Here is a 27,028-nt window from a genome sequence, read left to right as displayed (position 1 = left end):
TTGCGCGCCGCGCGGGCGGGGCCGGAAGGGCGGGGCGGACCCTGCGCGCATGCGCCGGTGCACGGCCTGCCGGGAGGCGGAAGCGGAAGCGCGGGTCTCCCGGGAGCGATGGCAGCCGGGGGTCCCAGCCGCTCGGAGCGCAAGGCGGCGGAGCGGGTCCGGAGGCTGCGGGAGGAGCAGCAGCGGGAGCGCCTCCGTCAGGTACGCCGCCGCCCGCCCCGCGCCGCGCCCCCGCCCCGCGCCGCCCTCACCGCCTGCCCCGCGCCCGCAGGTGTCGCGCATCCTGAGGAAGGCGGCAGCGGAGCGCAGCGCCGAGGAGGGCCGGCTCCTGGCCGAGAGCGAGGACCTGGTGACCGAGCTGCAGGGCCGGAGCAGGCGGCGCGAGGGCCTGAAGCGGCGGCAGGAGGAGGCGAGTCCCGGGGCTCGGTCGGCGCGGGGCTCGGTCGGCGGGCCGCCGGGGCCGGACCTGTAGCCGGGCGGGGGCGGGGCTTACGGCCGGCCTCGGCGTCTCGGCAGGTGTGCGACGACCCGGAGGAGCTGCGGAGGAAAGTGCGGGAGCTGGCCGGCGCCGTCCGGAACGCCAAGTACCTGGTCGTCTACACGGGCGCCGGCATCAGCACGGTACGGCGGCGAGGCGTGGGCGGCCGCGCCCCGGCGTCGGCTCCCAGGTCCGGGAGAAACCCGGAGCGCCGGGGGCGGGTGTGGGGCGCCCCCTTCTGGGTGACTGACCCCAGGACCGCGGAGGGCACAGTCGAGAAGCTCGAAAGCACTCAAACTTCGTTGAGGGCATAAATACGTGTAAACACTTGCAGTGTTTGTGATACCCCGTTCGAGGCAAGAAGGGAAGAGGGGTGAAACAGGACATAATACGTTAGTGCCTGCAGGCCCCTCCTCGTTTCAAGTCCGGGAGGTTAACTCACTGTTCCAAGGTTATGTGGGTAGAGCGAAGCCCCAGACCGTCTCCTGATTCCGCGTTCGTTGTTATTTTCTGAATGTTGAAGGAAAGTACGTAGAACGCGAGGTAGTTAGAATTAGAGTAAAGAAGAGAAAGGCGTTGGGTTTGGGGACATTTTATTGAGAAGCTATCTCGGGCCATTGAACACGGCTAGCTCTGAGAGTGTTACCTGTCCACCTAATGGGTGCCTGTCGAGTGTGACCCATGTGTGGGCCCGGCAGAGGTGAACACTGAGGATTTCTGGCCTCGGGGAGGCCGCAGGTGATGAGGGGATGGCAGTAGCTGGCCGGGCCGGGTTGCCAGAGCAGACATGCAGACACGCCCTCCCGCGGTCTCAGAGAGCTGGGACATCCATCCAGCTTGCTTTCTGTGCGAGGTGGCATTGAGGCCGGGCCTTGAAGGTTGAGTAAGGTTTTACAGGAGAGGGCCAAGGGAAGATCCAGCGAGATCGTGTAAGGGGCGCTGACCGTCCTAACTTGCAGACCCTGGTGGTCGGGTCTCCGTCCTCCAGTCATTCCTGTCGTCTCTGAAAGTCCTGCTCTTTCGTTTGCTCTGAGCATCACTGTTTGAGGTTTCTCTTTTCAGTGTGATTCAGAACCACACTGCTTGGGGTGGGCATTTTTCTGAGCCTAAGCTGCAGGGAGGAGACAGGGCTCCCCAGAAGGGATGTCACTCACAGCCTAGGGAATGTAAGACTCCTTGCTCCGAGCACACCTTCTGTCTTCTCTCGTGGTGGTTTCGTTTCTCTGCATTGAGAAGTAGGGACATTCAGGGTGTTTAGCTCGTCTGGAGAGATTGGCTCTCTTTGTCAAGGGAGGTCAGGAAACACCGTATCGGGTGTCAGAACTGGGACAGACCAGCACTCCTACCTAGGGTGCCACCATTTGCTAAGTGTTTCCTGAGCACTGGCTGGGCCCCGGGGACACACAGATCAGCCTGACCCGTCCTCTCCCTTGGTTTGGAGGACAGATGGGGCTGCAGAGCCCAGTTTGTGCTCGTGCTGGAGAGGCTCCCGGAGGAGGCAGGACTCCTTGGAAGCCGGAGGGAGGAGCTAGACCGGGTTGGGGCAGGGGTCCGGGCAGAGGGAAGGAGCCACTCCATCTGGGTTCAGGCAGGTTGGACTAGGAAATGCTGAGCCTGTGGAATGAACGGAGGCCAGGGCACAGACGAGTCTGGAACACATCAAGAGAAACACGTTGAGTTTTCGTTTGGGGGAATTTTGCCAGTTCCCGCAGTGATGCGTTTTCACTGGCCTCGTCCTTCTGAACATGCAGGCAGCCTCTATCCCAGATTACCGGGGCCCTAACGGAGTGTGGACGCTGCTTCAGAAAGGGAGAAGCGTTAGGTAAGCAGCCTGATGCGGCCTTCCCAGCCAGTTGAGCAGAGGCAGCTTGGGCCTGACCTCACAGCTCCCCACGCTTTGCTTCTCTCCCACCTGGCAGTGCTGCTGACCTGAGTGAGGCCGAGCCAACCCTCACCCACATGAGCATCGCCCGCTTACACGAGCAAAAGCTGGTAAGAGCCCGGTGCGGCCAGCTAGTGTACTTGCCGGGTCCCTGGCACAGGACCTGGAGGGCCACCTTCGTGCCCACATGGCAACTGCATCACACCTCTGTCCCAGGGACCCCTGGGATAAGTGCCCACAGAGTGTTTTAGACTCCGGCGCTGCTTTATCAAGAGAAGGGTAGTCTCTCGCGGGAATCGTAGGGCCGGCCTCAGGCCAAGAGCCGCTGGTGGCTTTTCCCCCCTGTGTTTCTCTCACATTGTCCCCACAGACCTCAGAAGCCACCTAGGTACAGGGGAGGCCCGTGGGAGCTCTAAAGACCCTCTGCCGAGCACTTTCAACCAAGTAGGGAAGGGTCAGTCCTCCTGGTCCTTCAGTGACCTGAAACATAATGACCCAAGAGAGTGTCACTTCGGGCCCCAGCCCCTTCCCTGCCGAGAGCAAACAGCTGCACTCCCAGCTCGCGAAGTGCTTCCGGGTTGGTCGGGGGCAGCTTGGGTTCCCCCCCACCCCCACCCCCACCCCCACCCCCCACCCCCCACGACCTGCTGCTGGGACCGGCCTGCCGCTCCGGTTTTGCCTGTGAGGCTCCACACGGGGTCGGGTCGGAGCTGCCCTGGTCTGGGGACTCTGGGCAGGGTCAAGGACTGCTTTCACTACTGAGCACAGCCCCTCTCAGGCCACCTGCTGACTTGCCCTTACTTGCCCCGCAGGTGCAGCACGTGGTGTCTCAGAACTGTGACGGGCTCCACCTGCGGAGCGGGCTGCCGCGGACGGCCATCTCGGAGCTCCACGGGAACATGTACATTGAAGTGAGCGGTCCCTCTGGGATTCGCGGGCCTGTGCGGGCCAGCGGCTCCTGCTCACGGCGCCCTCTCCTCCTCAGGTCTGTACAGCCTGCACACCCAACAGGGAATACGTGAGGGTGTTTGATGTGACTGAGCGCACCGCCCTGCACCGGCACCAGACGGGCCGGGCCTGCCACAAGTGTGGGGCCCAGCTCCGGGACACCATTGTGCACTTTGGGGAGCGGGGCACGCTGGGGCAGCCTCTGAACTGGGAGGCAGCCACTGAGGCTGCCAGCAAGGCAGACACGATCCTGTGTTTAGGTTCCAGCTTAAAGGTACGTGAACAGCGCCGCGGACGGGACTGGACCGGAGGGGAGGGGAGAACTGCCAGTCCCTGGCCAGTTCAGTGTTAGAAGCTAGCCTCCTGTAGCTTCGTTCGCTGTTGTGCATGTGGTCTTTCTGTCCGTCTGTCCGTTCCTGCAGGTTCTAAAGAAGTATCCACGCCTCTGGTGCATGACCAAGCCCCCCAGCAGGCGGCCCAAGCTCTACATTGTAAACTTGCAGGTAACTTGAGCACCCAGAGACACCTCCTTAGACCTGGGCCTTAGAACAGGAGAACCAGAGAGTTCCTGGATGTTTGTGTCCTGGGTCAGAGATATGGCAAGAAAGGGCCATTGGGAAGAAGTGAGGTATCCTCACTCGCCTTCCCCTGTCCCCAGTGGACCCCGAAGGATGACTGGGCTGCCCTGAAGCTTCATGGGAAGTGTGATGACGTCATGCAGCTCCTCATGGACGAGCTGGGCCTGGAGATCCCCCCCTACAGCAGGTGAGGGGGGCACGGGTGCATCCCCCCCCTTCCCTGCCCTGTGTGGATGGACCGCGTCTGTCTTTTCTCGTGAACTGAGTGTAGAGAATGCTCTGAGTTGTCGCAGATGGTGTCTGAGGCGTGATCCCAGCTTGGTGGCCTCTGCCAGCAAGGGGGAGTGGCAGAGGCATCAGCTGAGGCCCCCTGGCTGGTGTGACTCCCCATGGGGAGAGAGAATGTGCCAGTGTGTGCCTGGAGAGCCCCCCTCCTACCTCCGACAGCCTGGACGCGAAGGTGCCTTGAAGGGACGTGGTCTCGGCATCTCCAAACAGGATCTCGGTGCACTCGGTTCGGGGAGCTGGCGTACTTTGGGGAAGCTTAAACTGTACCTTAATACAGAATTTGTGATAATTTAGACGTGGTGTATGTATTGAGTAAAAAGTTTACACTTTCTTTCTCTGTGAATTTTCAGGGTCTTATAGGGGAAATCAATAACTTCTTTTAATCAAAGGGTTCAAGAATTAAGGATCCCTTCACCTTCTGGGCCTGGCAATTCTTGTATGTTATGTTTGTGCTGTTCTGTAATGTGGGCCTATTGTGTACTGTATTTTTTTTTTTTTTACATTAACTTAGCTCATTTTCTTTATCAGTGCTTATCTGTATCTTAAGTTTATGATATGTGGTTCTACATCTCCGTCAGACACATGATCTCTTCACGGTGTAGTCTGTAGGCCGCGCCTCCCTAGTCAGCTGGCCTTTCCCGCCCCCACCCCCACCCCCCCCATCAGGTCTGGCAGTCTGGGAAGAGGGAGAGGGTCTGGCCCACCCACCCCTGACCATACAATTGAAAGGTGGGACCCACAGTTGCTAGTGACCAACCTTGGGCGCGCACAACCTGCTCGATCACCAGCAAGGACACTGAGTTCTCGGGGGCCGAGCTGGTCTGAATCACTCAGGAACCTTAGCCGTCCGGCGGCTGCTCTGTAGCTTGGGTGTGATGGAACTGCCGCTAGGCAGAGCCTGGCCACAGTTCAGACCCCAGGGGAGGGCAGCAGGGTGACCGCAGTCAGCTTTCCCGCCCTGGGGCAGGTTGTGACTGAGGGGCTCCCAGGCACGTCTGACCCAGCTTTCCCTTTTCGGTAGGTGGCAGGACCCGATCTTCACCCTGGCGACCCCGCTGCGTGCGGGTGAAGAAGGCACCCACAGTCGGAAGTCGCTGTGCAGGAGCCGCGAGGAGCCCCCGCCGGGAGAGCGAGCTGCGCCACTTAGCTCCGCCCCGGTGCTGGGAGGCTGGTTTGGCAGGGGCTGCACTAAACGCACAAAAAGGAAGAAAGTAACGTAACCCGGTGCTTGACGGGAACAGTTGGCACTTTGCAGAGGACGGAACGCCTGTTCGTGGGGGGCCCGGCCAGGACTGCCCCGGGGTCCAGCGAGAATCCTCTGGCCGGAAGCCCCCTTGCACCGCTGTGGGCGTCTCCGGGAGGACGCCTCGCCTGTGCAGCCTCTGCATAAAGCGGCGGCGGCCGTGCCGTTCTTTGGGGACAGAGCTCGGGTCGTTGCACAGCTGGCCGGCCGAGAGGAAGCGCGGCTGCCTTACCTCATTCACCAGGCTAGTCTCAGGGGCCTCAACCCTCTTTCTACTACTTCGTACTGAAACCTGTTAACTTTATAGGAACCTCTTTCCATGTGGGGTTTGCGGCAGAGGGGTGGTTTTGGGCCTCGGCTCTCAGCAGCCCTTTTTATTGTTATTAAACATCTCAGCACTGTCCCTCGAGTGTCCTGTGACTGTCCGGCTGGCGCGTGGTGGGGGGCGGGCGCCCCGCGGGGCTCGTGGGGCTGGGGGACGGGCCAGGACGGGGCGGGGACGCTGGGCCCCACGTGGCCCTGCCCCGCCTCTTCGGCCAGGTGCGCTTACGCTATTGGCCGCGCGGGGGAGACGGACTTTCCGGAGGCCGCCGGGCGGGGCGGGGGCAGGGCTCGGCGGTGGCGGCTCACGCCATTGGCCACGCGCCGAGGGGCGGGGCTCGGTTCCGGGGCGGCCCCTAGCTCACGCCATTGGCCGCGCGCTGTGGGCGGCGGGCGGGGCGCCGGGGGGGCGGGACGGTGCTCGCCATTGGCCGCGCGCGGCGGGTGAGGCCCGCGTGACGCCGCGTGCGCCGGGTGGGGCGGGGCCGGCGGGCGGCGGCCGCTGGGAGTCGGGGAACCGGCCGGGCCGCGCCGCCGCTGCGGGGCCATGATCCGGAACGGGCACGGGGCGACCCGGGGCGCCGAGCCGCCGGGGCCGGGGGGCAGGCGCGCCGTGCGAGTGTGGTGCGACGGCTGGTGAGCGCGGGCGGCCGGGGCGGGGGCGGCTGGGCTGGGGCCGCCGCCCGGAGACGTGCCTGTGGCCCGGCCTGCGCCCAGTGTCCGGGGCGGCCGTGGATCGCGAGGGGCGGGCAGCGAGTCGGGGCCGACCCGCGCCCGCCCCGCCGCGGACGGCTGTGGGCCACAGCCCCCCGGCGCTGCCGCTCCCGCCGCTAAGCCGCCCGCCCGAATCTTGGCCGGTGGCAGCGCGGGGCGAGGGTGTCCGGTCCCCGCGACAGGAATCACGTTGGTGTTGTGAGGTGCGCCCCCTCGGAAGGAGCCGTGTGCTGCCCAGCTCGCCTATCGCTAGATCGGAGAGATTCCCCTGGGTTGTCTGGGCAGGGATCAGGGCAGGACTTGCTGGTGTCCCAGACCCCCAGTGAGGCCCCCAGGTCCCCGGGGCCATCCCAGGAGGGTTACAGTGCCCCCTCCCTTCTCTCTTCTGGCCAGCCAGACAGCTGGACTTGTTTCAAGATAAGTTTGGGGCTGTCAACAGGTAAGAGAAAGACTGACCTCTACTGAGGGCTTGCCACCTAGAGTGTTTTCTCCCACCTTTACTTAATGGAATCCGAGAGAGGGCAGTCCCCATCCCTGCTAGCTTACAGCTTCCAAGGAGAGCAAGAGGGGCTGCCGTGACTTTGCAGCTGCACCACGGTCACCCGGGGCAGGGGCAGAGGGAGCGTGGCTTCTGTTGGTGGACTCTGACCTTGGCCCTGGCCGGGCCGGGCCCCTACCCCAGCAGGCCCCCCATGGCCACACGGGCCACAGTAGCTAGGACACACCCTGCACCCCTGGCCCAGCCCATGCAGTGAGCTTAAGGACCAGTCGTGCCTCTGGATTTGGACTTTTCTTCCCTCACCCCAGGGCCGGAGCCATGTGACCCCACAGGCTTCTGTGCCGGGACTGGTGCACTGTGGCGGGAGTAGCAGGTGGCATGGAGTGGAAGAGGGTCACCTGGAGAAGCGGGGGCAGTGTCACCTACTCAGGAGACAACATGAAGCTAGAAGAAAACAAAGCTCCTGTGGGGCTAACTTGGGGCCCCCAGAGAAACGTGCGGGTTCCCCTCGGCCCACGCGGGGAGCCCGTGAGTCTTCAGCTGAGAAGTTACTCTTAACCAGGCCTAGATCAAAGGATAAGAGCTCTACAACCAGAGGCCAGGGAGGTGGTGGTTGGCCCCAGAGAGCAGAGGCTCGCTGACTTTCCGGAGGCCAGGGGGGAACAAGCAGGATTTCCGAAGCTAGCAGTTGCCTTTGCTCACTTTTGGACTTTGTTTTGTGTTGGCCCCAAGACTGTCCACCTGCCTCAGAGTGGAACAGAGTCCAGCCCACTCCTAAGTTACTGTCAGTTTAAAGCTTAAAGGGACTGCCTACCACAGTTGGCGTTTGGATAGCGGAGGGGCTGAGAGCAAAGGGCAGAGCTCCGTGGCAGGTCTGGGGCGCACAGTATGTGCCGTGTGCTCGCCGGCCCTGGGGACCAGCGGGCCTTGTCCCTGGGCACAGTCCGGCCCCTGTCATGCTTGCCCAATGTGGCCCAGGGTGCGGTGGTGTGGAGAGCCGGGTACCCGCCTCCCCCTGAAAGCCCAGGCCCAGCCCAGACCCCGGGGAGCAGCTCCCAGTGGCGGCTTGTCAGAGGCTGCACCCCCCACACCTCCGCTTCCAGCTGCTCACTGCGTGTCCTCAGCACAGGGACTCAGCACCCTGTCCTTTTCACAGCTACGACATGGTGCATTACGGCCACTCTAACCAGCTGCGCCAGGCACGGGCCATGGGCGACTACCTCATCGTGGGTGTGCACACCGATGGTAAGCTGGGGCCGCCGCCTTTGACTAACTCTGCAGGGCCCTGCAAGGGGTGAGACCAGACCCAAGGCCGTCTTTCGGAAGATCACAGCTCAGCATGCTCACCCCGACTCCAGACCCAGGCTTAGCACCCCCAGGGCTTTCCCGCTGTGCCTCGCACATTGAGCAGTGCAGCCAACGGACCAAGCCTCCGGCTCTGCCGCCCACTCCACACACACATCCGCATCGACCTGCTTCCCAGGGCCTTCGAGGACTGAGCACCCACTTGTCAAAGGGAGCGCTTGACTACCTGGAACCCGATGAAGGGACCGTGTAGTTGTCCAGCAAACACATCGTGAGCACCTGCGCTGGCCCGTAGAGGACAGAGCGGTGTCCGCTTGGGTGTGTTCCTGCCCTGTGGGCCGAGGGCGCAGTGACAGAGACAGCTGCCCGCGACGGAGCTCACGCGTGGTCAGAGACTGCTCGGTGCCGGGCGGGGGCTCCTGTGGCCCAGCCCCCCCAGAGCTCACGGGTCTCATCCTTGTCCTTTCTCCGGCTCTAGAGGAGATTTCCAAGCACAAGGGGCCCCCGGTGTTCACTCAGGAGGAGAGATACAAGATGGTACGGGCCATCAAGTGGGTGGACGAGGTGGTGCCAGCCGCTCCCTACGTGACCACGCTGGAGACGCTGGACAAGTACAGCTGCGACTTCTGTGTCCATGGCGGTGAGCGGGCGGGGCTGGGGCTCTGGGACCTCCGCACACTTGGGGCAGCAGCACCGAGCCCTCGGGGGATCTGGGAAAGCCCTGGCTCCTTCCCCACCGGCGAGTCCCTGCGTGCCAGGCGGGCCTGGGAGGAGGGTTGGGGGTCCTAAAAGCCTGCGTGGCTCTGGGTTGAGGATCCTCGTTCCCGCGCGCGTGTTGCCCCTTAGATGACATCACACTGACTGTAGACGGCAGGGACACCTACGAGGAAGTGAAGCAGGCTGGGAGGTACAGGTGAGCCGCAGCAAGGGTCCCGCCTTCTCGAGGAGTGGGGCTCGAAGCTTCCCCCGGGCTCCGGCTGCCCGCGAGGAAATTGGCCGTGGCCCGCGTCTAGCGGGCAGGGCCGCAGCGTGGGGGGCTGGCGTGTCCTAGGCCTACGGCGCCCCACGCGGCGGCTACAGTAGGCGCACGGGGCCGTGACCGGGGAGCGGGTTCTGTCGCCGGTGACTAACTCAGAAGGCCGGCGCGGCCCGGCACGCCCTTGGCAGAGAACGCGCCGCAGGGCGAGACCTGAGAGTCCGGGGTGCGGCAGGGGCCGGAGCTGCCGCCTCCCCGAGGCTGGCCTGCCCACCCAGCGCCTCACGCTTGGGGTTTAGCAACGTTTTTCCTCTATTCTGTCATTTCCTTCAGTTGATAAAAGCACAGCGGCCTTCCCGCTCTCTGGTCTGCACGCGGCACGGCGGGGGGCTGGGGTGAGCCGGAGGTGGGGCCTCTCGACCGTGTCCAGGACGCGAGCCCTGACCCCACCTCTGTCCCCAGAGAGTGCAGGCGCACCCAGGGCGTGTCCACCACAGACCTCGTCGGCCGTATGTTGCTGGTGACCAAGGCGCATCACAGCTGTGAGGTGAGTCTGTGGGGGACCTGGGTGGCATCCTCGACGTCCCGGGGCTGAGGACACCGCTGGGAGCGAGGGAGCACCCAGCCTGCCGTGTCCTGACCCCTGTGTGGGCTCCAGGACAGTGAGTCTTAGGGGTCCTGGGGTTGGTCGTGTCTAGAGGGCGAGGCCCCTCAACATCCCGCATCCTTCCGTTCAGGAGATGTCCTCCGAGTACCGGGAATACGCAGACAGCTTTGGCAAGGTGAGCACTGACGTCCCCCCGCCGGGCCGCCCCTGGGGAAAGGCCGGCCAGGCCCCTCACCCAGCCCCCTGCCTTCTGCGCCCTGGCTGGGCACTGACCACCGGGCCTGGCAAACTGGCCGGTCACAGCGGCCCCTGTCTGGTGGCCTCTAACTGGACGGCCTGGTCCTCTCTCTCTCCCTTTGTAACCCCCTCACCTGACACCCGGGAAGGAAGGAGACGCTTTCCTCCGAAGGCTCCTCCCAGGTGACCAGAAGGTGGCCTCAGGGTGCTGGATCCCCACAGGGGCCGCGTCCACCGGCGGGCCAGTTGTCAGGCCGTGGCGGTGTTGGCCGCAGTGCCTGCCGTGGCCATGGGGTGGAGCCGTGTCCTGCTGGTCACAGGGACCTTACCCAGCCTGGCCCTGGAATGGACTGGGCATGGCCCGCCGGGCCCCCACCGTCCGGCACACAGACGGTCGAGCGAGCTGACAGGCTGCGGCTGGGGCTCGGGTTCTGGTCCACGGTCCCTGCTGCCTGCTCCCAGAACAGCCGGGCAGGCAGGTGTGGGCAGCCCCAGGCTCAGAGGAGGGGCTCGGGGGTGGGGACAGGTGAAGGACGTGCCTGCGAGGCGTGTCACCTACCAGACCCCTCTCGGCTCACAGTGCCCGGGGGGACGGAACCCCTGGACGGGGGTGTCACAGTTCCTGCAGACGTCCCAGAAGATCATCCAGTTTGCTTCTGGGAAAGAACCCCAGCCAGGGGAGACGGTCATCTACGTGGCTGGCGCCTTTGACCTGTTCCGTATCCTCTGGGATCTAGTGGGAGGGTCGCCCCTGTCCTGGGCCTTCTCTTTGCATAGCCACGTCTGTACCACCGGGCCACGGGACCCAGAGGGGCCTCACTGACTCCACGGGCCCCCAGACTGGGGTGGAGTGTCAGGGAGCCGGCCGGGGCCCCCGGTTCTGTTACCTGCTCCTTAACTGCGGCATGGACATCGGCCACGTGGACTTCCTGGAGAAGGTGCACGGCCTGGCAGAGAGGCCCTACGTCATCGCCGGCCTGCACTTTGACCAGGTCTCACTCCCTGGACGGCGGATAGGGTGTGGGGGCCCGCGGGGGTTCCTGGGGTGGAGGTTGGGTCGGGGGGCCCACAGGAGGTGAGGCCTTGGATGCTGGTGGAGGCGGAGGACACAAACCGGGGCCTCTTCTGGGGACCGGGGCGGCCCCACCCACGAGGGACCGTTGGGGGATCACGGCCCTCACCCGCCCTGGGTTGCCTGCTCACCCGACCTCGCTCTGGCCCTAGGAGGTCAACCACTACAAGGGGAAGAACTACCCCATCATGAACCTGCACGAGCGGACCCTCAGCGTGCTGGCCTGCCGGGTACGTGCCGAGGCGGGCGGGTGGCCTGGGTGGTGTCTCCTTCCCAGCCTCATGGTCCCAGGGCATCCAGGAGGCTTGGGCTTCCGGCCGGCCAGCCCCACCATGCTGCCGCCCCAGGCCCTGCTTCCTTAGCGGCGAGAGCCCTCTCCCGGCACCCTCTGGCCGGGCAGGCTCCTAGCTAACCACCTGTGCTCCGTGTCTGCGTAGTACGTGTCGGAAGTGGTGATCGGGGCCCCATATTCGGTCACGGCGGAGCTCCTGGACCACTTTAAGGTGAGGCTGCTGGTGGGCCAGGTCGCAGGGGAGGCCAGGCTGAGAACACGGCTGCAGCCTCTCCCTAGGAGGGCCCTGAGTGCCGGCGGGGGGGGGGGGGGGGGGGACGGGGGATGGGGTGGGGACGGGCTCCCTGATCCCTGCTCCCTCCCCAGGTGGACCTGGTGTGTCACGGGAAGACGGAGATCGTGCCCGACAAGGACGGCTCAGACCCTTACCAGGTGGGTTGTGCTGGGACCCAGGCCGGGTGAGGACTGCCAGTCCAGTGGCACCCCGCTATGACGAGGCAGGTTGCTAACAGGCAGGACTGACGGCACCCGTTCTGGTCTTCCTGAGGGCCCCCCGGGCCCGGGCAGCTGGGCAGTGTCCTCAGGTTCCAGAGGAGGGTCCTCATCTTCTCCCCTCCCCGCTGGCCCCCAGGAGCCCAAGAGAAGGGGCATCTTCTGTCAGATCGACAGCGGGAACGACCTTACCACGGACCTCATCGTCCAGCGCATCATCAAGAACAGGTGAGAGGGGTCCTGGCGGGGCCCGGGGGGCGGGGGGGGGGGGGGGCGCAGAGAGCCACGAGGCCCAGGCCCGGGCACACGGCTCACCCTGGCCTGGCCCCCAGGCTAGAGTACGAGGCCCGGAACCAGAAGAAGGAGGCCAAGGAGTTGGCTTTCCTGGAGGCCAGGCGTCGGCAGGAGGTGCATCCCGAGAGGGAGAGTGACTGTGACTTCTGACCAGAGGAAGGTCACCGGAGCGCCCGGGTGCCGGCCCTCCCCCTGCTCTGCTCCCCGCGCCTTGAGGGCTTGGCTCCTGCGGTTTTAACAAAGCCTCCAGTGTTCCCTCTGACTGGCCCCGTCTCGTCTCGGAAGGGCCAGAGTGGAGGACGCTGCCTCCCACCCCTCCGGCCAGGTGCCCTTCCCGCTGAGCCGCACAGAGAGGGCCTGCAGCACGGTGGGGCGGCCCAGCGAACAGGGTGAGCAGAGGGCACCTGCGGCTGGAGGGGCGCTGCCCTGTGGGCCGGTGGAGGCCCAGCTCAGCTCTCCCTGCCCCCGAAGCTCCGCAGACCCAGGACGGCCCTGCTGCCCAGCTCGAGGCGGTGCCCGTTCAGCCCTTTGGATCATTGAAGCCAGCTTCAGGGGAGCAGAGAGCCAAGGGGGGCACCCCCTTTCCGTCTCAGGGTGCAGACCATGCCGTCTCCTGCGTGGATACCTGTTGACCCGTGGCATGTCCCTGGTGCGCCGGGCCTGGCTGTTGGGTACTGTGCCCCCCGCTTCCCTGGCCGGCCTCGCTGCTCCCCCACAGACTGTTCTTGATTTTGTACCTGACTGGCTGGCGCACAACCCAATAAACCTGGTGGGAGGTACTCTGTGTTGGGCTCTTGGCCCCGCTCCCCCGCCCCACCATCCACGTACTGAGGGTGCAGCAGGCAATGTAGCAGCGAGGAACCTCCCCCCCCCCCCCCCAGTCTAGGACCCCAAGATGCTTCAGGCTGAATCCTGTGAAGGGAGGTCCAGATCAGCCTCCCTGGGGCGGGGGACAGGAATCCACCGGGACTCCCGGCAAGTGTGGGGGAGGCCGCTGCAGACCTGGCCGCACCCTCCTCGAGGGTGGGGACCACGTGCTTCGCTGTGGGTCATAGGAGAGGTGAACGCAGGGCTCCCAGGCCTCAGGAGGGGCCGCCTGGGCCGCGCGCAGCTCTGGTGCCGGGGCCTCTGAGCAGCCCAGACCAGCCCCCCGAGATGCTGCGCCGCTGGTGGCCTCCCCCCTGCTGCCTGGCCTGTTTGCTCGTTCCTTCAACCCAAGGACCCACTGCCCTGTGCTCAGTACTTTGAGGTGTTTGGGGAACCACCCAGGAGCTGCCCCTCCAGCAAGGGACAGCTTTGTCCTCGAGAAAGCCAGGAAGCAAGGCAGAGCCAGAGTGGGCATCCCTGAGGCAGGAGGGTCCCCCCGCCCCGTCCCCCCTGGGATAGGGCGGTCACAGAGGAATTCTCTGACCAGGACACTGGAACTGGCTTAGACGACTCAGGCAGCACCTCCCAGGGGAACCCCGGAGCTGTGTGGACAAAGGCAGGGAGGCAAAGGGGCTGGAGAGGCAGGACGCAGAGACCACCTCCGGGGGTGGGAGCGGGGCATAGGGCTAGGCTTCCAGTGCCCCCAGGAGGGCGGTGTGGATTTGGGGATGGTGCCTCTGTGCGGGCTATCTCACGACAGCCTGGTGGCCCAGAGCCGGGTGGGGGCCAGGAGCATCTGGAGACAGGCCAGGTCTGCAGGTCGCCCGGCGGCTACACAAGCCTACCCGCCCGCCCCTCAACCCCCACTCAGAGTCCGGCTGCGCTTCTCATTTATTCATTTAGCCGTTTACTGCGGGCACGGAGGGGGCACTGGGGGCACCGGCCAGGGCCAGATGAGGTCCAGGTCTCCGCGGTGGTCGGGGCTTAGGCGCTGCGACAGTCAGCAGCGCGGAGCGACAGGAACACGTCCGCCCGGCACTGGAAGGTGGCCCGGCCGTCGGGGAGCCTCTGGCAGCTCTGCAGATTCGGGGTCACGTCCTTGACACACACGGTCTGGGGGCGGGAAGAGGCTGAGGGAGCGACCGACGCCCCCGCCGCCCGCGCCCCGCCCCCGACCCCCACGCCCCCCGCCGCCCGCGCCCCCTCCGGCGGCCACACTCACGAGGCTCCGCAGGCTGGGTCGCGGCTCCGCGAAGGCGCCGGCCCGGCCCCGGCGTCCCGCGCCCACGGGGGGTGCGGAGCGGCGCGCGTACGGGGACCTGCGGAAGCCGGACAGCAGTCCCGCAGCGCGGCCCACCGAGTAGTAGCTGGGCCCCGCCGCCTGCTTGTACCACGCGAGGCCGGGCGGCGCCAGCAGCAGGCACAGCGCCAGGGCGGCGGCCACCAGCGGCGCGGACCGGGCCATGGGGACGCGGGGCGGCGGCGGGCGGCGGGGCTCGGAGCTCCAGCCGCGGCCGCCTTATATCTGTGGCCGGCGGGGCGCGGGGGCGGGCGCGGAGCACCTGGCGGGCCCCGCCTCGCGGAGCGAGCAGCCGTGCTGGGCAGCGCCTCCGCGCCTGCCGGGGATCGGGGCCCCATCCTCCCCCACCCCTGCCCGCTCCCTCTGCCCACGGTCCTGCCTGGGTAGAGCCTCAGCCGGAGCAGGGGCAAGCGGGACCGCACTGAACCTCCAACCAGCCGGAGGGCGCGCGGCCCTAAGGGTTCTACCCCTTGGAGGTCCTCAGTGCTCAAGGCTGGGGAGAGAGCCACCGTGCCCTAGGGACACTTTATCCTGCCCTAAAGAGGCACTGATCCCAGGGCCAGGGCTCCCTGAGGGGATCAAAGCCTGGGTGGGCCTGGGTGCCCCACACCCACCAGGGAAGGTTCTACTAACAAGGCTGCTACTACTGAGGTCCTTTAGGAAGAGGTGGGCGGCAAGGCCAGGCCTGACCTCGGGGAAACCAGACCCAGGGACAGCTGACCAGAATCCGCAGGCCCTTCCCACCCAGCTCTGCCCCAGCCGTGGGTGGCCTCGGGAGCCTCAGGCCTCTCGGTGAACCCCAGTGTTCAACAGGAGATGAATCAGACCCAGTCCCCGCCTCAAGCCACAGACGGGAAAACAGCCGCCCCGCCGCCGCCGGAGGGCAAGCAGAGTGGCTCACTGGAGGGAGAGAGTTTGCAAAGGCAGGTGGGATGAGCGGGTGCCTCCCGGAGGAGGGAGAGCAGCCCGAGGTTAGGGAGTCCTGAGCAGAGACACATGGCTGGATGTGAGCAGGGCCTGGTGGGCAGCTACGTGTTCAGCCTGAGGCCCAGTGGGCCCAGGGAGGACCAGGCTGGAGCCCACTGCAGAAAAGTCCCAAGTGGCAGGTAAGTGGGAACAGCCTGGAGGAGGGGCTGTGACCTTGGGCAAGTTGGCAAGCCCTCGGAGGCGGCGAGGTTGGGAAACCCGGGAGGCTGCACTCAGGGCCCGGCGCTCCAGCGTACAGACACGTCCCCGTGCCTCGTGTGCACTTCCTGTCACAGGAGAAAATTCCCCAGGCAGGGGAGGTGGGCTGGGGGCAAGCCAGGGCGAGGTCAGGAGACTGCCCAGGAGGGCCCTCCGCGGTGCCGCAGACCACCCCTCCTCCTGACTCCCCGGATACGAATCCAGACACTTTGTAGACACGAAGCCCCCTGCCCGGACCCCAGCGGCCAGATGTAACTTTGTTTGCAGGGGCTGTGGGGTGCACCCAAGAGGCTGAGCCCAGGCATCCCTCCCACTCAGTCCCTAAACATCCCGGTCACGTGTCCTCCCCAGGACAGATATCAGCATGGAGGTCCTGGCAGCTAGGTTTCTGGACAAGAGGCATGTGACCTTCAGCTTGGGTGGTGGTCCCCAGGGCCTCTTCTTTTCCTCTGGGTACAACATCCAGATGGGAAGTAGGGTGTCACACAGGTGACCAGGAGGCCAGCCCCTCTGTGTGAACCACCAGTCTTCTGTCCTGGGAGCTGAGAACAAGTAGTGTCACAAGTGCTCAGCAACTAGCCACCCATTAGGCAGATAGACACCCACGAGGCACAGAGCAGGGACCCCAGTGGGGGGTGGAGAGGGTCCACTGAGAATAGACTGGAAGGAGCCAGTGCCAAGTGACTCCCTGCAGCTCCCAGAGACATGCAGCCTACAGCAGGCTCTGTCCAGAAGCGGTCAAGACTCCCAGGGCTGGGACACAGTCCCCAGGGCCCCCCACCTCCCTCCCCAGCAGCTGTGGATTAACAGAGGTGTCCAAAGGAGCTTCCCAAAGGCTGTCCTTTCTCAAATAGAGGATCTCAGACACCCAGGGACACAGATGCCCTTGACGTGACCCACACTGGGTAGGTCACAACCCCGACGAGCTGGCCTCCAACTGGATCACCAGCACCTACTCAGGTACAGCGTTTCAGGAGGGACCGCGGGCAGCTGTGCAGTCAGAGGCCCACAAACTAGTCTGTGGGGCGGCTGGCAGCTTCGAGCAGGTGAGGGGCCAGATGACAGGCCACAGGCCTCCACTCCACCGTTCTTTCGTCCCCCCTGCTGGCACACAACGCGCACCCCAGGGCCTTTGCACCACCAGGCCTTTCAAGACCCCAGTCACTCTTGCCCCAGGCTCTCCTGGCTGATCCTGCACTCCTTCTCCTCCCGGGGTGGTGACTCAGGGCCTGGGTGGCATCATCCAGATGTTTATTCATGAGTTTTCCTATCAAGGCATGCCCAGCGGGGCTGCAGCAGCGCCGAGCAAACAGGAGGCCTCCAGCAAGGCTCAGGCAATTCAATGAGTTTTATTTATTGGATAAAAGCGTCAACGCGTGATGAAAAACAAACGCAGCTCCAGTCCTCGTGTCAACCCTGTCACAGCCCAGAGGGGCCGCGTCACTCCTTGAACTTCCATTCCTGGCGGCACATGGGGCAGTGCTGCTGCACCTGCTGTGCGTTGAGCCACTTGAGGATGCAGTGCATGTGGAAGCAGTGGGAGCACTGGCCCCACACCAGGGGACAGTCGTCGCCCGGCACCTTGCCTGTGGGAGGGACAAGAGGACCGTGCACGTCACATGGGGCGGGGGGGCGGCTAGGGATGTCAGGCAGCCGTGGCAGTCCCAGGGGAGGGGGGGGGGGGGTCTGTGTCCCGAGCCTGTCACACGCTGGGTTTCAGGAAAGCCCGAAATCAGGAGCGTTAACGCGCCTCTGCGGTGTGCCCCCCAACAAAGCTCAGCAGTGACCCCCACGGGAATCACCCTCCCCTCCCCTGCGGGGGCTCAGTTCCAGGGAGCGCTCTGGCCTAGCCCGCAGACCATCTACAGACGCACCACAGTTCTGCCACGTAACCTGCCACAGGAGATCACAGCAGGAACGCATCTAGGTTACCCGTCCCCCCAGCCCCCAGCCCCCAGAGCCACCCATCTGAAGAGTGAGCTGTTTCTCCCGATCAAGAGAAGAGCTGGGGCCTTGGGACTGGGACAGAGGTTCCTCTCCCAGGTGGCAGTGACCCAGTGCAGGAAGAGGGGGTGGGGGGGACCCTGTGGCGTTTACCGCCCTGCCTGTCAGCAGCTGGGAGTGAGCACAGTGCTGCCACCCACCCCTTTTTCATTTCTGGTCCAAAAGGGCCCCGCCTCCAAGGCCAGGCGCGAGCCGCTGGCTTTTGCCGGGACAAGCCACCTCCACCTACCTTCACTGAGAGGACGTCCACACTGCCCCAAATCAGGACAAAAACGGGTCCCTCTGATTTCCCAGAATCAAGAAAATCCCATCACACAGCTGGTGCCAACAGAGGAGGACGACCTCCGCAGGCCCGGGTCGAGGTCCCCCCCAGGCCTTGAGAGCTGTGGCCTCTTATCCCCACCCCTCCTGGGGTGGCCGTCCCCCCACCTCACTGCCCTGGGGGTCCTCTACGCGTACCGAATGCTGTGTCCACGTGTCACTGGTGCACAAACGCAGGGGACCAGACGGACACACTGGGGCCAGGACACACAAGACATCCTGTCGTGGCAACAGCTGTTTCCACGCGTAGCCTAAACGCAAGTCTGGGGGCTCTCTGAGCACAGACCCTGCCTTTCGACTCCTGTGACCACGGCCCTTCCTCCCGCCACCAAACAGAGGTGCTCGACCCTGCAAAATCACAGCGCTCCCACCGGGCTCTGTTCCCGCTGACCTGGGGCTGGGGGCCCGGCGGTGCTCTGTGGCCTGCCTGTCACCCCCCCTGGCGGACAGGAGGCCAGGGCACACGGTGTATCAGGGCGGCGGCCACTTGCGGAGCAGTAGCCCAGCCAGGCAGCTGGTGTGGGTGCCAGCCCAGGAACCTTCCAGGTCTACTGTCAGCGTCAGCTCCCCTGTCCCTGCGCAGCCCCCGCCCCACAGTGGCGCACGCACCCCACCAAGTCAGAAAAGAGCCACCACTATGCCTTTTTCACCTGTCTGGGGCAAAAACTCCTTTTTCTAACAAAAAAGGAGTTCACTCCCTTTCTGAAATTTTTATGACAAAACCAGAAAATCATATCCTTAGCAAGTATGGAATTATTGAACTCGCTCTGCCCCCCCAGGCACGGGAGGGATGGGTGCTGGGGGGTGAGCAGGACCCTGTGCCAGGAGCCCATGTGGTATGACACGTGATGGAGACTACATCCCACCCCACCCCCACCCGAGGCCTTCCCAAGCCCAGCAGAAGTCAGCTTGGAATCACCCCTATGAAATTAGAGTCGCTTTGGAAAAGAGGGTCCCAGACAGTGGGCAGGAGCTAGCTCTCCGGGGGGGGGGGGGGGGGGGGGAGAACGGGCCACGCCGTCCAAGTGAGGCAGGGCGAGGGCAGGAGCCGCTTCCAGAACTCCGTACCGTCCCCACAGGCAGGCAGCCTGCTTCAGGCTCTGACAGGCACCTGAGCACAAGGTCGGTGACTCACCCAAGGGCTGGCTGGTGTCCTTTGTCATGAAAAGCCCCCGCAAGGAGACCTTTACTCCCAAAGCCCTCAGGGACAGGCAGCAGATCTTAAGACAGCCTCAGTCACCCTGGGTTCTCCACAAGAGCTCAATTTTAGCGAGAGAAACCCCGCCTCACTTAATCTGTACAAAGAGCACCATAGGCTTGTCAAACACTCTGCACGTTACAACCGGCTCTCACACTTAACCTCGAGTCGGGACACCAGACTCCGGATCCCCCACTCTGGGGCGCCTGGGGGGCTCAGTCATTTGGGCTGCTTGGGTCACGGTCTCAGGATTTGTGGGTTCTACCCCCCCCGTCGGGCTCTGCGCTGCCTGCTTAGGATTCTGTCCCTGTCTGCCCCTCCCTTGCTCGTGTGCGCTCTCGCTCTCGCTCTCGCTCTCGCTCTCGCTCTCGCTCTCGCAATAAATACACTTTAAATCCCCTACTCTCTGCAGCAACAGACCCGCTTCCACAAAACCTGAGCACCCCCTTAAACGCAGAGATGCCCGATACAGGCCCAGTGGAACCTGCCCTCTGTGGGCTGCGTGGGAGTGCCACCTGTCAGACACAGGCTCACTCTACCACACCCAGTCGAGCGCAACGTTCCAGACTTTTCTTTTCAGAAGGTAACAGTCTGTTGCTTAGGAGGAAGCTGCAAACGCGTGCCCTTCCAGGCTCCCGTAGCCCTCTAAGAATGATTGAAATAAGGGCACCTGGGTGGCTCAGGTGGCTAGGTGTCTGACTTCAGCTCAGGTGGTCATCTTGCGGTTCATGACTTCGAGCCCCCCGTCGGGCTCTGTGCTGACAGCTCAGAGCCTGGAGCCTGCTTCCCGCTTCCCATTCTGTGTCTCCCTCTCTCTCTGCCCCTTCCCTGCTTACACTCTGTCTCTCTCTCTCTCTCAAAAATAAATAAACGTTAGAAAAAATCAATAAAGGGGTGCCTGGGTGGCTCAGTCGGTTGAGCGTCTGACTTCGGCTCAGGTCATGATCTCACAGTCCGTGAGTTCGAGCCCCGCATCGGGCTCTGTGCTGATGGCTCAGGGCCTGGAGCCTGCTTCCGATTCTGTGTCTCCCTCTCTCTCTGCCCCTTCCCTGCTCATGCTCTGTCTCTCTCTGTCTCAAAAATAAATAAAAACATTAAGAAAAAAATTAAAAAAAAAAAAAAAAGAAAAAATCAATAAAAAAAACACCACAAAGAAGAAATCTGATAAAACCTGGCAGTGGACACGGTGTGAAAAACATGACTTTGCTGAAGGGTCAGCTGCCTCGGAAAGGTTAAGAAGGGGGGAACAGGGGCTTGTTGCAGATTCAACAGCCAAGGCAGAGCAAAGCAAGCAAGCACTCACCGATCCTGCTCACACCATCAAGGACAGAGACGACAACAGACAGCAGGAAAAATCTGAGCAAGGACTAAGCACAGGGGTAACGCTAAGGACTTACCACCACGTCTGATGCGACAGCACTGCCGGTAAAAAACCCAAGTCACAGCTAGAGACTCTGCAGGAGTCCAGTGAAACATCCTATTTACCTGTTACCATAACACACTTGAAAACCCTGAGGCAAACATGGAAACTTTCCTCAGGCATCATTATCCTACATCCCGGATGCATCCTGGATGCGGGGAAGGGGTATCCTTATGATATTCCACTTTTTGTTCGCTTGAGAATCTTTAAAAACTTTTAACACGTCTTTGTACTCCGTGTATTTTTGTTTTTTTAAACATTATTTTTTTTTAACGTTTTTTATTTATTTTTGAGACAGGGAGAGACAGAGCATGAACGGGGGAGGGTCAGAGAGAGGGAGACACAGAATGTGAAACAGGCTCCAGGCTCTGAGCTATCAGCACAGAGCCCGACGCGGGGCTCGAACCCACGGGCCGCGAGATCATGACCCGAGCCGAAGTCAGACGCTTAACCGACTGAGCCACCCAGGCGCCCCTTAAACATTATTTAAGTAGGGGAGCCTGGGTGGCTCAGTCGGTTAAGCGTCTGACTTCAGCTCAGGTTGTGATCTCCTGGTTCATGAGTTGGACCTCTGAGTCGGCCCTCATCGGGCTCTCGGGCTCTCTGCTGTGAGTGCGGAGCCTGCTGGGAATCCTCTGCCCCCCTCTCTCCCTGCCCCTCCCCTGCTTGCTCGTGCACATGCGCACGCATGCACATGCTCTCTCCCTCTCAAAAATAAGTATTTTTAAAGTTTACTTATTTTAAGAAAAAGAATACATGAGCAGGTGAGGGGCAGAGAGAGAGAGAGAGAGACAGAGAGAGAGAGAGAGAGAGAATCCCAAGCAGGCTCCAAGCTGAGAATTCGGAGCCCAACTTAGGACTCCAATTCATGAACCGTGAGGTCATGACCTGAGCCCAAATCAAGAGTCAGACTCTTAACTGACCGAGCCACCCAGGCGCCCCCTTGCCCCACGTATTTCATAGCTGAGTTTGATCACAATAAAAGGCTACGACCCTTTTTCTTACAAAACTTTTGATGGGGTCTCTATACAAACATGTGACCAAACCACTTGGCTTTCCTCTGCCGACTTTTCTTCTTGAGGACAGGGGCCCCAAAACCCAGGCACTTTGTGCAGGTTTTTTCCGGGGAGACGCCAAGACCAGGCCAGCAGGCAAAGCTCAAGAGGGAGGGAACACAGGGGACACTCACAGTCCGGGCAGCAGCCATTAAAGGCCATCCGACAGATGCCACAGTTCTCGTCGTTGGCCACCCAGAGCCAAGTGGCCACGCCATTCCAGCACTTAATCTTCACCTTCATGGCGGTGGAGCCTGCGAGCAGAGGAAAGAGATCGGCTGGCTACATTCAGCTACAGCATCTAGGCCCCCAGGGATCAAGAGGGTCAGGAACCGATGCCCAGGCTGAGAAATCCAGAGGGGTGGGTGAGCACAAGTCTGCCTACAAGGTGGCAGGGGCAGGACCGGGACCTCCTTGGGCGGACCAAGCGCCCCAAGAGCTAGGCTCCCTACATTTTCAGAGCATCCGCAGTCTACCCTGCGTCCACCAAAGGGTGCATGGGCGTTCAACGATATTTGCAAAAACGTGCCATACAGTGCTTTTCAAAGGCATAAGACTAACTTGGGGTTAACAAATGAAGACCCAGACCCGGCTAACGAGGAAGTCATGCCAAGGAACAACCACTCAGCCCGCGGTCCCGGTCGCGGGCTCGGTCGCCAGCTAGGCAAGCTGCGTGCCGCCTCCTCCCCCGCCGCCGCCGCCGCCGCCGCCGCCACCAAAAGGGGACCTGGTTGCTGGGTAGGGGGATGCGGGCCGGGACCCGGGGCTCAGGCTCGGTGAGAAGGTGGGGCGCGGAGAAGGACGCAGAGGCGAACGCGGGAGACGCTGGGGCGCGGGGAGAGGGGAACGCGCGGGAAAAGGGTGAGGGCGCAGAGAAGGAGGAACGCGGGTTGAGAGCGCGGGGAAGGGATGGGGGTCGAGCGCGGAGACAGGGCGCAGGGAAGCGGTAGGAGCAGGTAGAAGGCGTGAGGCGCGGCGAAGGGGTGCGGGGCAGGAGTGCGGGGGCGGGGAGAGGGCGCGCGGAAGAGGCGGGAGCGCGGGGAGAGGGTGTGGGCGGGGTGAAAGGTGCGGGTTCAAGGCTCGGAGTGGGGAGGGGCGGGGGAGGGGCGGCGCGCCAGGCCCGCCCCAACGGCCGCGCTCCGCCCCGCGCTGTCGCACCTCCGCCGGCCTAACCGCGCGCTGCCCCGCCCGCCTTCTGTTGGCAGCGCCCGCGCGGGAAGGTATAAAAACGACCGCGGCCACTGCCCGGCACCTCACAGCTGCGCCCGCCGAACTCGCGCCTCGGCGCGCACGCGCCGCCCCGCCCCCGCAGCCCGCCCGCAGCCAATCCCCGGCCTCTCCGAGGACTCGGCACCGGAAGACACCGCGCGGCCCCGGAAGTGACGCCCCGGCGTGCTGACGCGCGGGCTCGAGCCAAGGCCGATTCCGCGCCCGCCATGGCCGACAAAATGGACATGTCTCTGGACGACATCATTAAGCTGAACCGGAGCCAGCGAGGCGGCCGCGGCGGAGGCCGGGGCCGCGGCAGGGCCGGCTCCCAGGGCGGCCGCGGCGGCGGGGCGCAGGCCGCCGCGCGAGTGAACCGAGGCGGCGGGCCCATCCGGAACCGGCCGGCCATCGCTCGAGGCGCGGCGGGCGGCGGCGGCAGGAACCGGCCGGCGCCCTACAGCAGGGTGAGTGCGGAGGCGGCGGGCCTCGGTGGGGAGCGGGCCGGCGGGGCGGGGCGGCGCGCGGCGGGGAGGGCCGCAGGCCGCGCCGGGCCGGTGGGCGCGGGCGCCGACCCGGCGGGGAGGCCGCGCGCCGGCCGGGCCCGGGAGGCGGAGACCCTCCCGGCCTTTGTCTCGGCCGGGCGCCGGGCCTCGTGGCGGCGGGGCCGAGGGGGCGTTGGGCGCGGCCGCGCCGGCGGCGGGAAGTTAGTTGGAGGGAACCGAGGAGCTGCGGGGCCCGGGGCTCCCGGGGGCTCGGCTGCGGCCTGACGCGGCGTGGGCGGGAAGGGCAGGGCCGCGCGGGTCCGTGTGCGTTTCCCTCCGGGCCCCGAGTGTCGTGCCCGGCCTGTGAGGGCGAAGGAGAGTCCTGGAGAGCCGCTCACGGGTCCGGGTCCGTTCTTGTGTTTTCTTTCCCCTTCAGCCGAAACAACTTCCCGACAAGTGGCAACACGACCTTTTCGACAGCGGTTTCGGGGGCGGCGCAGGCGTCGAGACGGGTGGGAAACTGCTGGTGTCAAATCTGGATTTTGGAGTATCGGACGCCGATATTCAGGTAAGGCCCGGGAGCTTCTTGGCGCGCAGTTGACCCCTCACGGGCTCGGTCCCGTTCGGGACGTGGTCTTGAATCTCCTGCACCGTAGACCAGTGAGCCCTCCCCGGCCCCCCGTGAGGAGCTGCGGGGACGCAGAGCAGAGGTCACGCTAGCCGCCAGCCCCGCAAGTAGGCCAGTGTGTTGGAAGCCAGGCCCCCAGCCCGGCGCGAGGAGCTGCCGCCCTTCTAAGACGTTCTGTCAGTGAGGATCCCCTGCCGGAGCTCCCAGCCAGGCCGGAGAGGCGGCTCTCCCGTGTGTCTCGCGTTAGGGACCCAGCCGGGATGTTTCTTTGGTTTCTTTTGCATTTGTTTTAGCTGTTTGTTGGGAGGAGAAGACCTGTTTTCGTGGAAGCAGGTAGACAAGACAGACACAGGATGGTGCCGGGCAGCTTTCCTGCCCCGTTTGCCTCGAGCTGCAAGCTCCGCGTCTGGCGGAACTTGCCTCCGGCTTCCCCCCCCACCCCGTCTTTGTAGCGACATGATTTCAAACCCATCCTTGTCTGAAGCTGTGTTTTCTTTCGTTTGCTTTCTTTTTCCTTTTTTTCTTTTTGATTGAATTCCAAAGGCGCATAAACTTATTTTCTGGTTAAGTAAAGCTACCTGGAGGATCGGTCCCAGAGATGGCTGGGTCAGGGTGCCGGGCCTTCCTGGGTTCAGTTTCCCAGAGCCCCGCTGTTTGTTTGACTACCATGGGAGGACAGAGCAAGGCCGGTGAGCACTCACGGTGTCTCAACACTTTTTTTAAGGTGGTTTCTGGCCTCCACTGGAAACCGCTTTTGGTGAACTCCACTTCCCGCTGTGTGCCTGCGGCCGGAGTAGCCCCACACTCTGGGTTCCCTCTCCAACTCCCAGCCTGCCTGAGGTCAGGGCAGTTTCCATGGCAGCGCTTGACTTCAGCCTTTGCGGCAGGCTTGAGTAGGAGGAGAGGGAAAGGTGAGCCAGAAATCTGCCCTGGGGGAGGGGCTGGGTCAGGGCTCCCGCATCAACGGGCCCTGTGAGCCGGTCCACATGACGGATAGCGTCCCTTGCTCTGTGATCTTGGCCTTTGCTGTGTCTTGGTACAGTCCTTGGGTGTGTTGGAAATTTTCCTCTGTTGAAGAAGATAGCGACTTAATCTCGTGCCCTTCACTGGTGGGCTTTGCGGTCCTTTACCTGCCTCCTGGTACCGGTGTCAGGTCCCCACGCTGGCAGGAGCCCTCAGGCCCAGCTGCTCCCGGAAGTTGCTGTCCCGTCCGCCCCTCCCTTCCCCCCCAGTTTGCACTGCCCTGCCCCCATACGTGTCTGCCTCCCAGGGAAAGACCCCCCCCCCCCGCCCCCGCCCCCCAGAAGTTCACACTCCCAGGGACGGCCCTGGGCCCCCAGGAAGGGGAGCCGCTTTGCTAACAGCTGCACTTTTCCGGCCCCCAGGAGCTCTTCGCTGAGTTCGGAACTCTGAAGAAGGCGGCCGTACACTACGATCGCTCAGGGCGCAGTTTAGGAACAGCCGACGTGCACTTTGAACGGAAGGCAGATGCCCTGAAAGCGATGAAGCAGTACAACGGCGTCCCCCTGGATGGTGCGTCCGAGGTTGGACCCAGAATGGTAGAGGGGCCGCATCTAGTTGTGGAGTCTGGGGCTGGCAGCTGTCCGTGCAGGAATGTGGCTTACCCCCGTGGCTGAGGACACTTTGCATTCGCCCCTTTGTCTCTCTCTTCCATTCTGCCACCTCTCATGCTGCCCCACACATCCGGACCAACCTCTTGTGAACCCCCATCCAGCAAGCTACATCCCTCCCCTCCTTCAGCTCCTTCCGGAAGATTCACTTCTGTGAAGCCTTCTCAGAGCCGCCATAGTACACCTCTGAGTGCGGGGCTGTAGTCGTAAAGACAAAGGTACCGGTCCTTCTTCCGTCAGGTCACCCACACCTTTCCACCCACGAGCACCCCGGACACCTGAGCAGACACCCACCTGACCTGGACTCGGAAGGAGCGAGGAGGTCCTGGCGGGCTTGACATCGGCACCGTCCCGCCCTCCGGCCGGTGTCACTCGGCCGCTCCCCTTGCGGGCAGCACTTGAGACACACAGCCCCTTTCCAGCGCTTGCATGGAGACCGGGGTGCGGTGCCCCCGCGGGTGCACCTCAGAGCCCTCTAACTGGAGCGCGCCCTCTTGTGTGCTTTGCCACAGGCCGCCCCATGAACATTCAGCTCGTCACGTCACAGATTGACACACAGCGGAGACCCGCACAGAGGTGAGTTGGGGGCCTGTGGCACGTGGCCGCTCGTCCCGCGGGCCTGTGCAGGTCACGGGAGTGAGGTCCGTTTTCCTTGCCAGCGTAAACAGAGGCGGGATGACCAGAAACCGCGGTTCCGGAGGCTTCGGGGGCGGTGGCGGCACCCGGAGAGGCGCTCGCGGAGGAAGCCGGGGCAGGGGCAGAGGCACCGGCAGGAGTTCGAAGCAGCAGCTCTCCGCCGAGGAGTTGGACGCCCAGCTGGACGCTTATAACGCCAGAGTAAGGCCCGGGGCCCGGGGGGCGGGGCCACAGACTGCCTGGGGGCGGGCGGGGGGGGGGGGGGCTCGTTGGAGTGAGAAGTTTTTGTGTGTTTCAGATGGACACCAGTTAAACAGACCGGCAGATCCTCGAGCGGAGCAGGACCCGGACGTCCCCTCCGTGCTCCCTGGCGGGAGGGGGGTGGAGGACCGGGGCTGTGCAGCCAATGACGGATTTGTTTCTTTTATGTTTTAAAATAGGATTTAAAAACTCATGTAAAGGTTTTTTGTTCTTTTTTTCTTTTTTTTTCTTTTTATTTTCTTTTTTTTTCTTTTTTTTTTTTTTTTTAATTCTGAAACAGACCTGTTTTGTACCGAGTTATTTTTGGGATAAATTTTACCGGTTGCTGTTGTGGAGAAGGTGGCGTTTTCACCTTTGCCATAATAAAATAGAAACGTGTGTAGAACTGGAACCATTTGATTTGTCCCGCTGTCGGAGTCCTTGCTTGGGCTGGAACTTTGGTGTCGCGACCGGATGAGAGTGTGTGGGGAACAGTCCCACGGACACCTGGAGCCCTGGCACGGCCGCCAGAGTCCGTGCTGCAGGCGGGTGCTGGGCGGGAGGACCTGGGAGCAGCCGCCTCTGCCACCTGCACCGGACGTCAGGGGCGGACCGCGGGCCCCACG

At 63.4% G+C, this 27,028-nt stretch overlaps 5 protein-coding genes across 11 annotated transcripts; 3 read left to right on the top strand and 2 right to left on the bottom strand.

Moving 5' to 3' along the window:
* The first annotated feature begins 44 nt into the window (after window positions 1-44).
* Window positions 45-5,820, top strand: SIRT7 (sirtuin 7). The gene is made up of 10 exons (XM_047832851.1): window positions 45-201; window positions 272-409; window positions 517-621; window positions 2,230-2,300; window positions 2,398-2,470; window positions 3,173-3,271; window positions 3,346-3,582; window positions 3,731-3,811; window positions 3,967-4,073; window positions 5,196-5,820. Exons 1-10 carry the CDS (start codon window positions 109-111, stop codon window positions 5,392-5,394), a joined length of 1,203 nt encoding a protein of 400 aa, XP_047688807.1. The 5' UTR covers window positions 45-108; the 3' UTR covers window positions 5,395-5,820.
* Window positions 5,821-6,231: 411 nt separating this feature from the next.
* Window positions 6,232-13,005, top strand: PCYT2 (phosphate cytidylyltransferase 2, ethanolamine). 4 transcript variants are annotated; one of them, XM_047832909.1, is made up of 13 exons: window positions 6,232-6,374; window positions 8,108-8,196; window positions 8,735-8,896; window positions 9,103-9,169; window positions 9,695-9,779; window positions 9,970-10,014; window positions 10,657-10,795; window positions 10,986-11,068; window positions 11,301-11,378; window positions 11,586-11,651; window positions 11,807-11,872; window positions 12,072-12,160; window positions 12,265-13,005. In XM_047832909.1, the coding sequence occupies exons 1-13, from the start codon at window positions 6,286-6,288 to the stop codon at window positions 12,374-12,376; spliced, it is 1,170 nt and encodes a 389-aa protein (XP_047688865.1). In that variant the 5' UTR covers window positions 6,232-6,285; the 3' UTR covers window positions 12,377-13,005. The 4 variants fall into 4 exon arrangements, with proteins under 4 accessions (XP_047688865.1, XP_047688867.1, XP_047688866.1 ...); XM_047832911.1 differs by having other exon boundaries at window positions 6,315-6,374; window positions 8,108-8,643; XM_047832910.1 differs by lacking the exon at window positions 6,232-6,374 and adding an exon at window positions 6,476-6,655.
* A 961-nt stretch (window positions 13,006-13,966) lies between these two features.
* On the bottom strand, window positions 13,967-14,592 carry NPB (neuropeptide B). The gene is made up of 2 exons (XM_047832914.1): window positions 14,316-14,592; window positions 13,967-14,206 (listed from the first exon to the last, which is right to left on the bottom strand). Exons 1-2 carry the CDS (start codon window positions 14,556-14,558, stop codon window positions 14,078-14,080), a joined length of 372 nt encoding a protein of 123 aa, XP_047688870.1. The 5' UTR covers window positions 14,559-14,592; the 3' UTR covers window positions 13,967-14,077.
* A 2,316-nt stretch (window positions 14,593-16,908) lies between these two features.
* Window positions 16,909-22,869, bottom strand: ANAPC11 (anaphase promoting complex subunit 11). 4 transcript variants are annotated; one of them, XM_047832915.1, is made up of 3 exons: window positions 22,735-22,869; window positions 21,711-21,830; window positions 16,909-17,164 (listed from the first exon to the last, which is right to left on the bottom strand). In XM_047832915.1, exons 2-3 carry the CDS (start codon window positions 21,817-21,819, stop codon window positions 17,019-17,021), a joined length of 255 nt encoding a protein of 84 aa, XP_047688871.1. In that variant the 5' UTR covers window positions 21,820-21,830; window positions 22,735-22,869; the 3' UTR covers window positions 16,909-17,018. The 4 variants fall into 4 exon arrangements, with proteins under 4 accessions (XP_047688871.1, XP_047688873.1, XP_047688875.1 ...); XM_047832917.1 differs by lacking the exon at window positions 22,735-22,869 and adding an exon at window positions 22,304-22,633; XM_047832919.1 differs by lacking the exon at window positions 22,735-22,869 and adding an exon at window positions 22,165-22,306.
* On the top strand, window positions 22,869-26,802 carry ALYREF (Aly/REF export factor). Its single transcript, XM_047832913.1, has 6 exons — window positions 22,869-23,249; window positions 23,704-23,835; window positions 25,281-25,428; window positions 26,039-26,102; window positions 26,186-26,363; window positions 26,461-26,802. The coding sequence occupies exons 1-6, from the start codon at window positions 23,013-23,015 to the stop codon at window positions 26,473-26,475; spliced, it is 774 nt and encodes a 257-aa protein (XP_047688869.1). The 5' UTR covers window positions 22,869-23,012; the 3' UTR covers window positions 26,476-26,802.
* The last annotated feature ends 226 nt before the right edge of the window (window positions 26,803-27,028 follow it).

Source organism: Prionailurus viverrinus, chromosome E1 (genome assembly GCF_022837055.1).
Source record: "Prionailurus viverrinus isolate Anna chromosome E1, UM_Priviv_1.0, whole genome shotgun sequence".
Taxonomy (NCBI): domain Eukaryota; kingdom Metazoa; phylum Chordata; class Mammalia; order Carnivora; family Felidae; genus Prionailurus; species Prionailurus viverrinus.
The sequence above is the reverse complement of the archived record's forward strand: the minus strand, read 5'-3'. Positions and strand labels throughout refer to the sequence as shown.

Bases quoted from the DNA above. Each gene is read 5' to 3' on its own strand.
- ALYREF (XM_047832913.1), top strand. From the start codon at position 23,013: ATGGCCGACAAAATGGACATGTCTCTGGACGACATCATTAAGCTGAAC. The intron at 23,836-25,280 runs GTAAGGCCCGGG...TCCGGCCCCCAG, and splicing joins TATCGGACGCCGATATTCAG to GAGCTCTTCGCTGAGTTCGG. The intron at 25,429-26,038 runs GTGCGTCCGAGG...GCTTTGCCACAG, and splicing joins CAACGGCGTCCCCCTGGATG to GCCGCCCCATGAACATTCAG.
- PCYT2 (XM_047832909.1), top strand. From the start codon at position 6,286: ATGATCCGGAACGGGCACGGGGCGACCCGGGGCGCCGAGCCGCCGGGG. The intron at 11,069-11,300 runs GTCTCACTCCCT...CTCTGGCCCTAG, and splicing joins CCGGCCTGCACTTTGACCAG to GAGGTCAACCACTACAAGGG. The intron at 11,652-11,806 runs GTGAGGCTGCTG...CTCCCTCCCCAG, and splicing joins AGCTCCTGGACCACTTTAAG to GTGGACCTGGTGTGTCACGG.
- NPB (XM_047832914.1), bottom strand. From the start codon at position 14,558: ATGGCCCGGTCCGCGCCGCTGGTGGCCGCCGCCCTGGCGCTGTGCCTG. The intron at 14,207-14,315 runs GTGAGTGTGGCC...TCCCGCCCCCAG, and splicing joins GACCCAGCCTGCGGAGCCTC to ACCGTGTGTGTCAAGGACGT.
- SIRT7 (XM_047832851.1), top strand. From the start codon at position 109: ATGGCAGCCGGGGGTCCCAGCCGCTCGGAGCGCAAGGCGGCGGAGCGG. The intron at 622-2,229 runs GTACGGCGGCGA...CTGAACATGCAG, and splicing joins CGGGCGCCGGCATCAGCACG to GCAGCCTCTATCCCAGATTA. The intron at 2,301-2,397 runs GTAAGCAGCCTG...CCCACCTGGCAG, and splicing joins CAGAAAGGGAGAAGCGTTAG to TGCTGCTGACCTGAGTGAGG.
- ANAPC11 (XM_047832915.1), bottom strand. From the start codon at position 21,819: ATGAAGGTGAAGATTAAGTGCTGGAATGGCGTGGCCACTTGGCTCTGG. The intron at 17,165-21,710 runs GTGAGTGTCCCC...TCCCTCCCACAG, and splicing joins TAATGGCTGCTGCCCGGACT to GCAAGGTGCCGGGCGACGAC.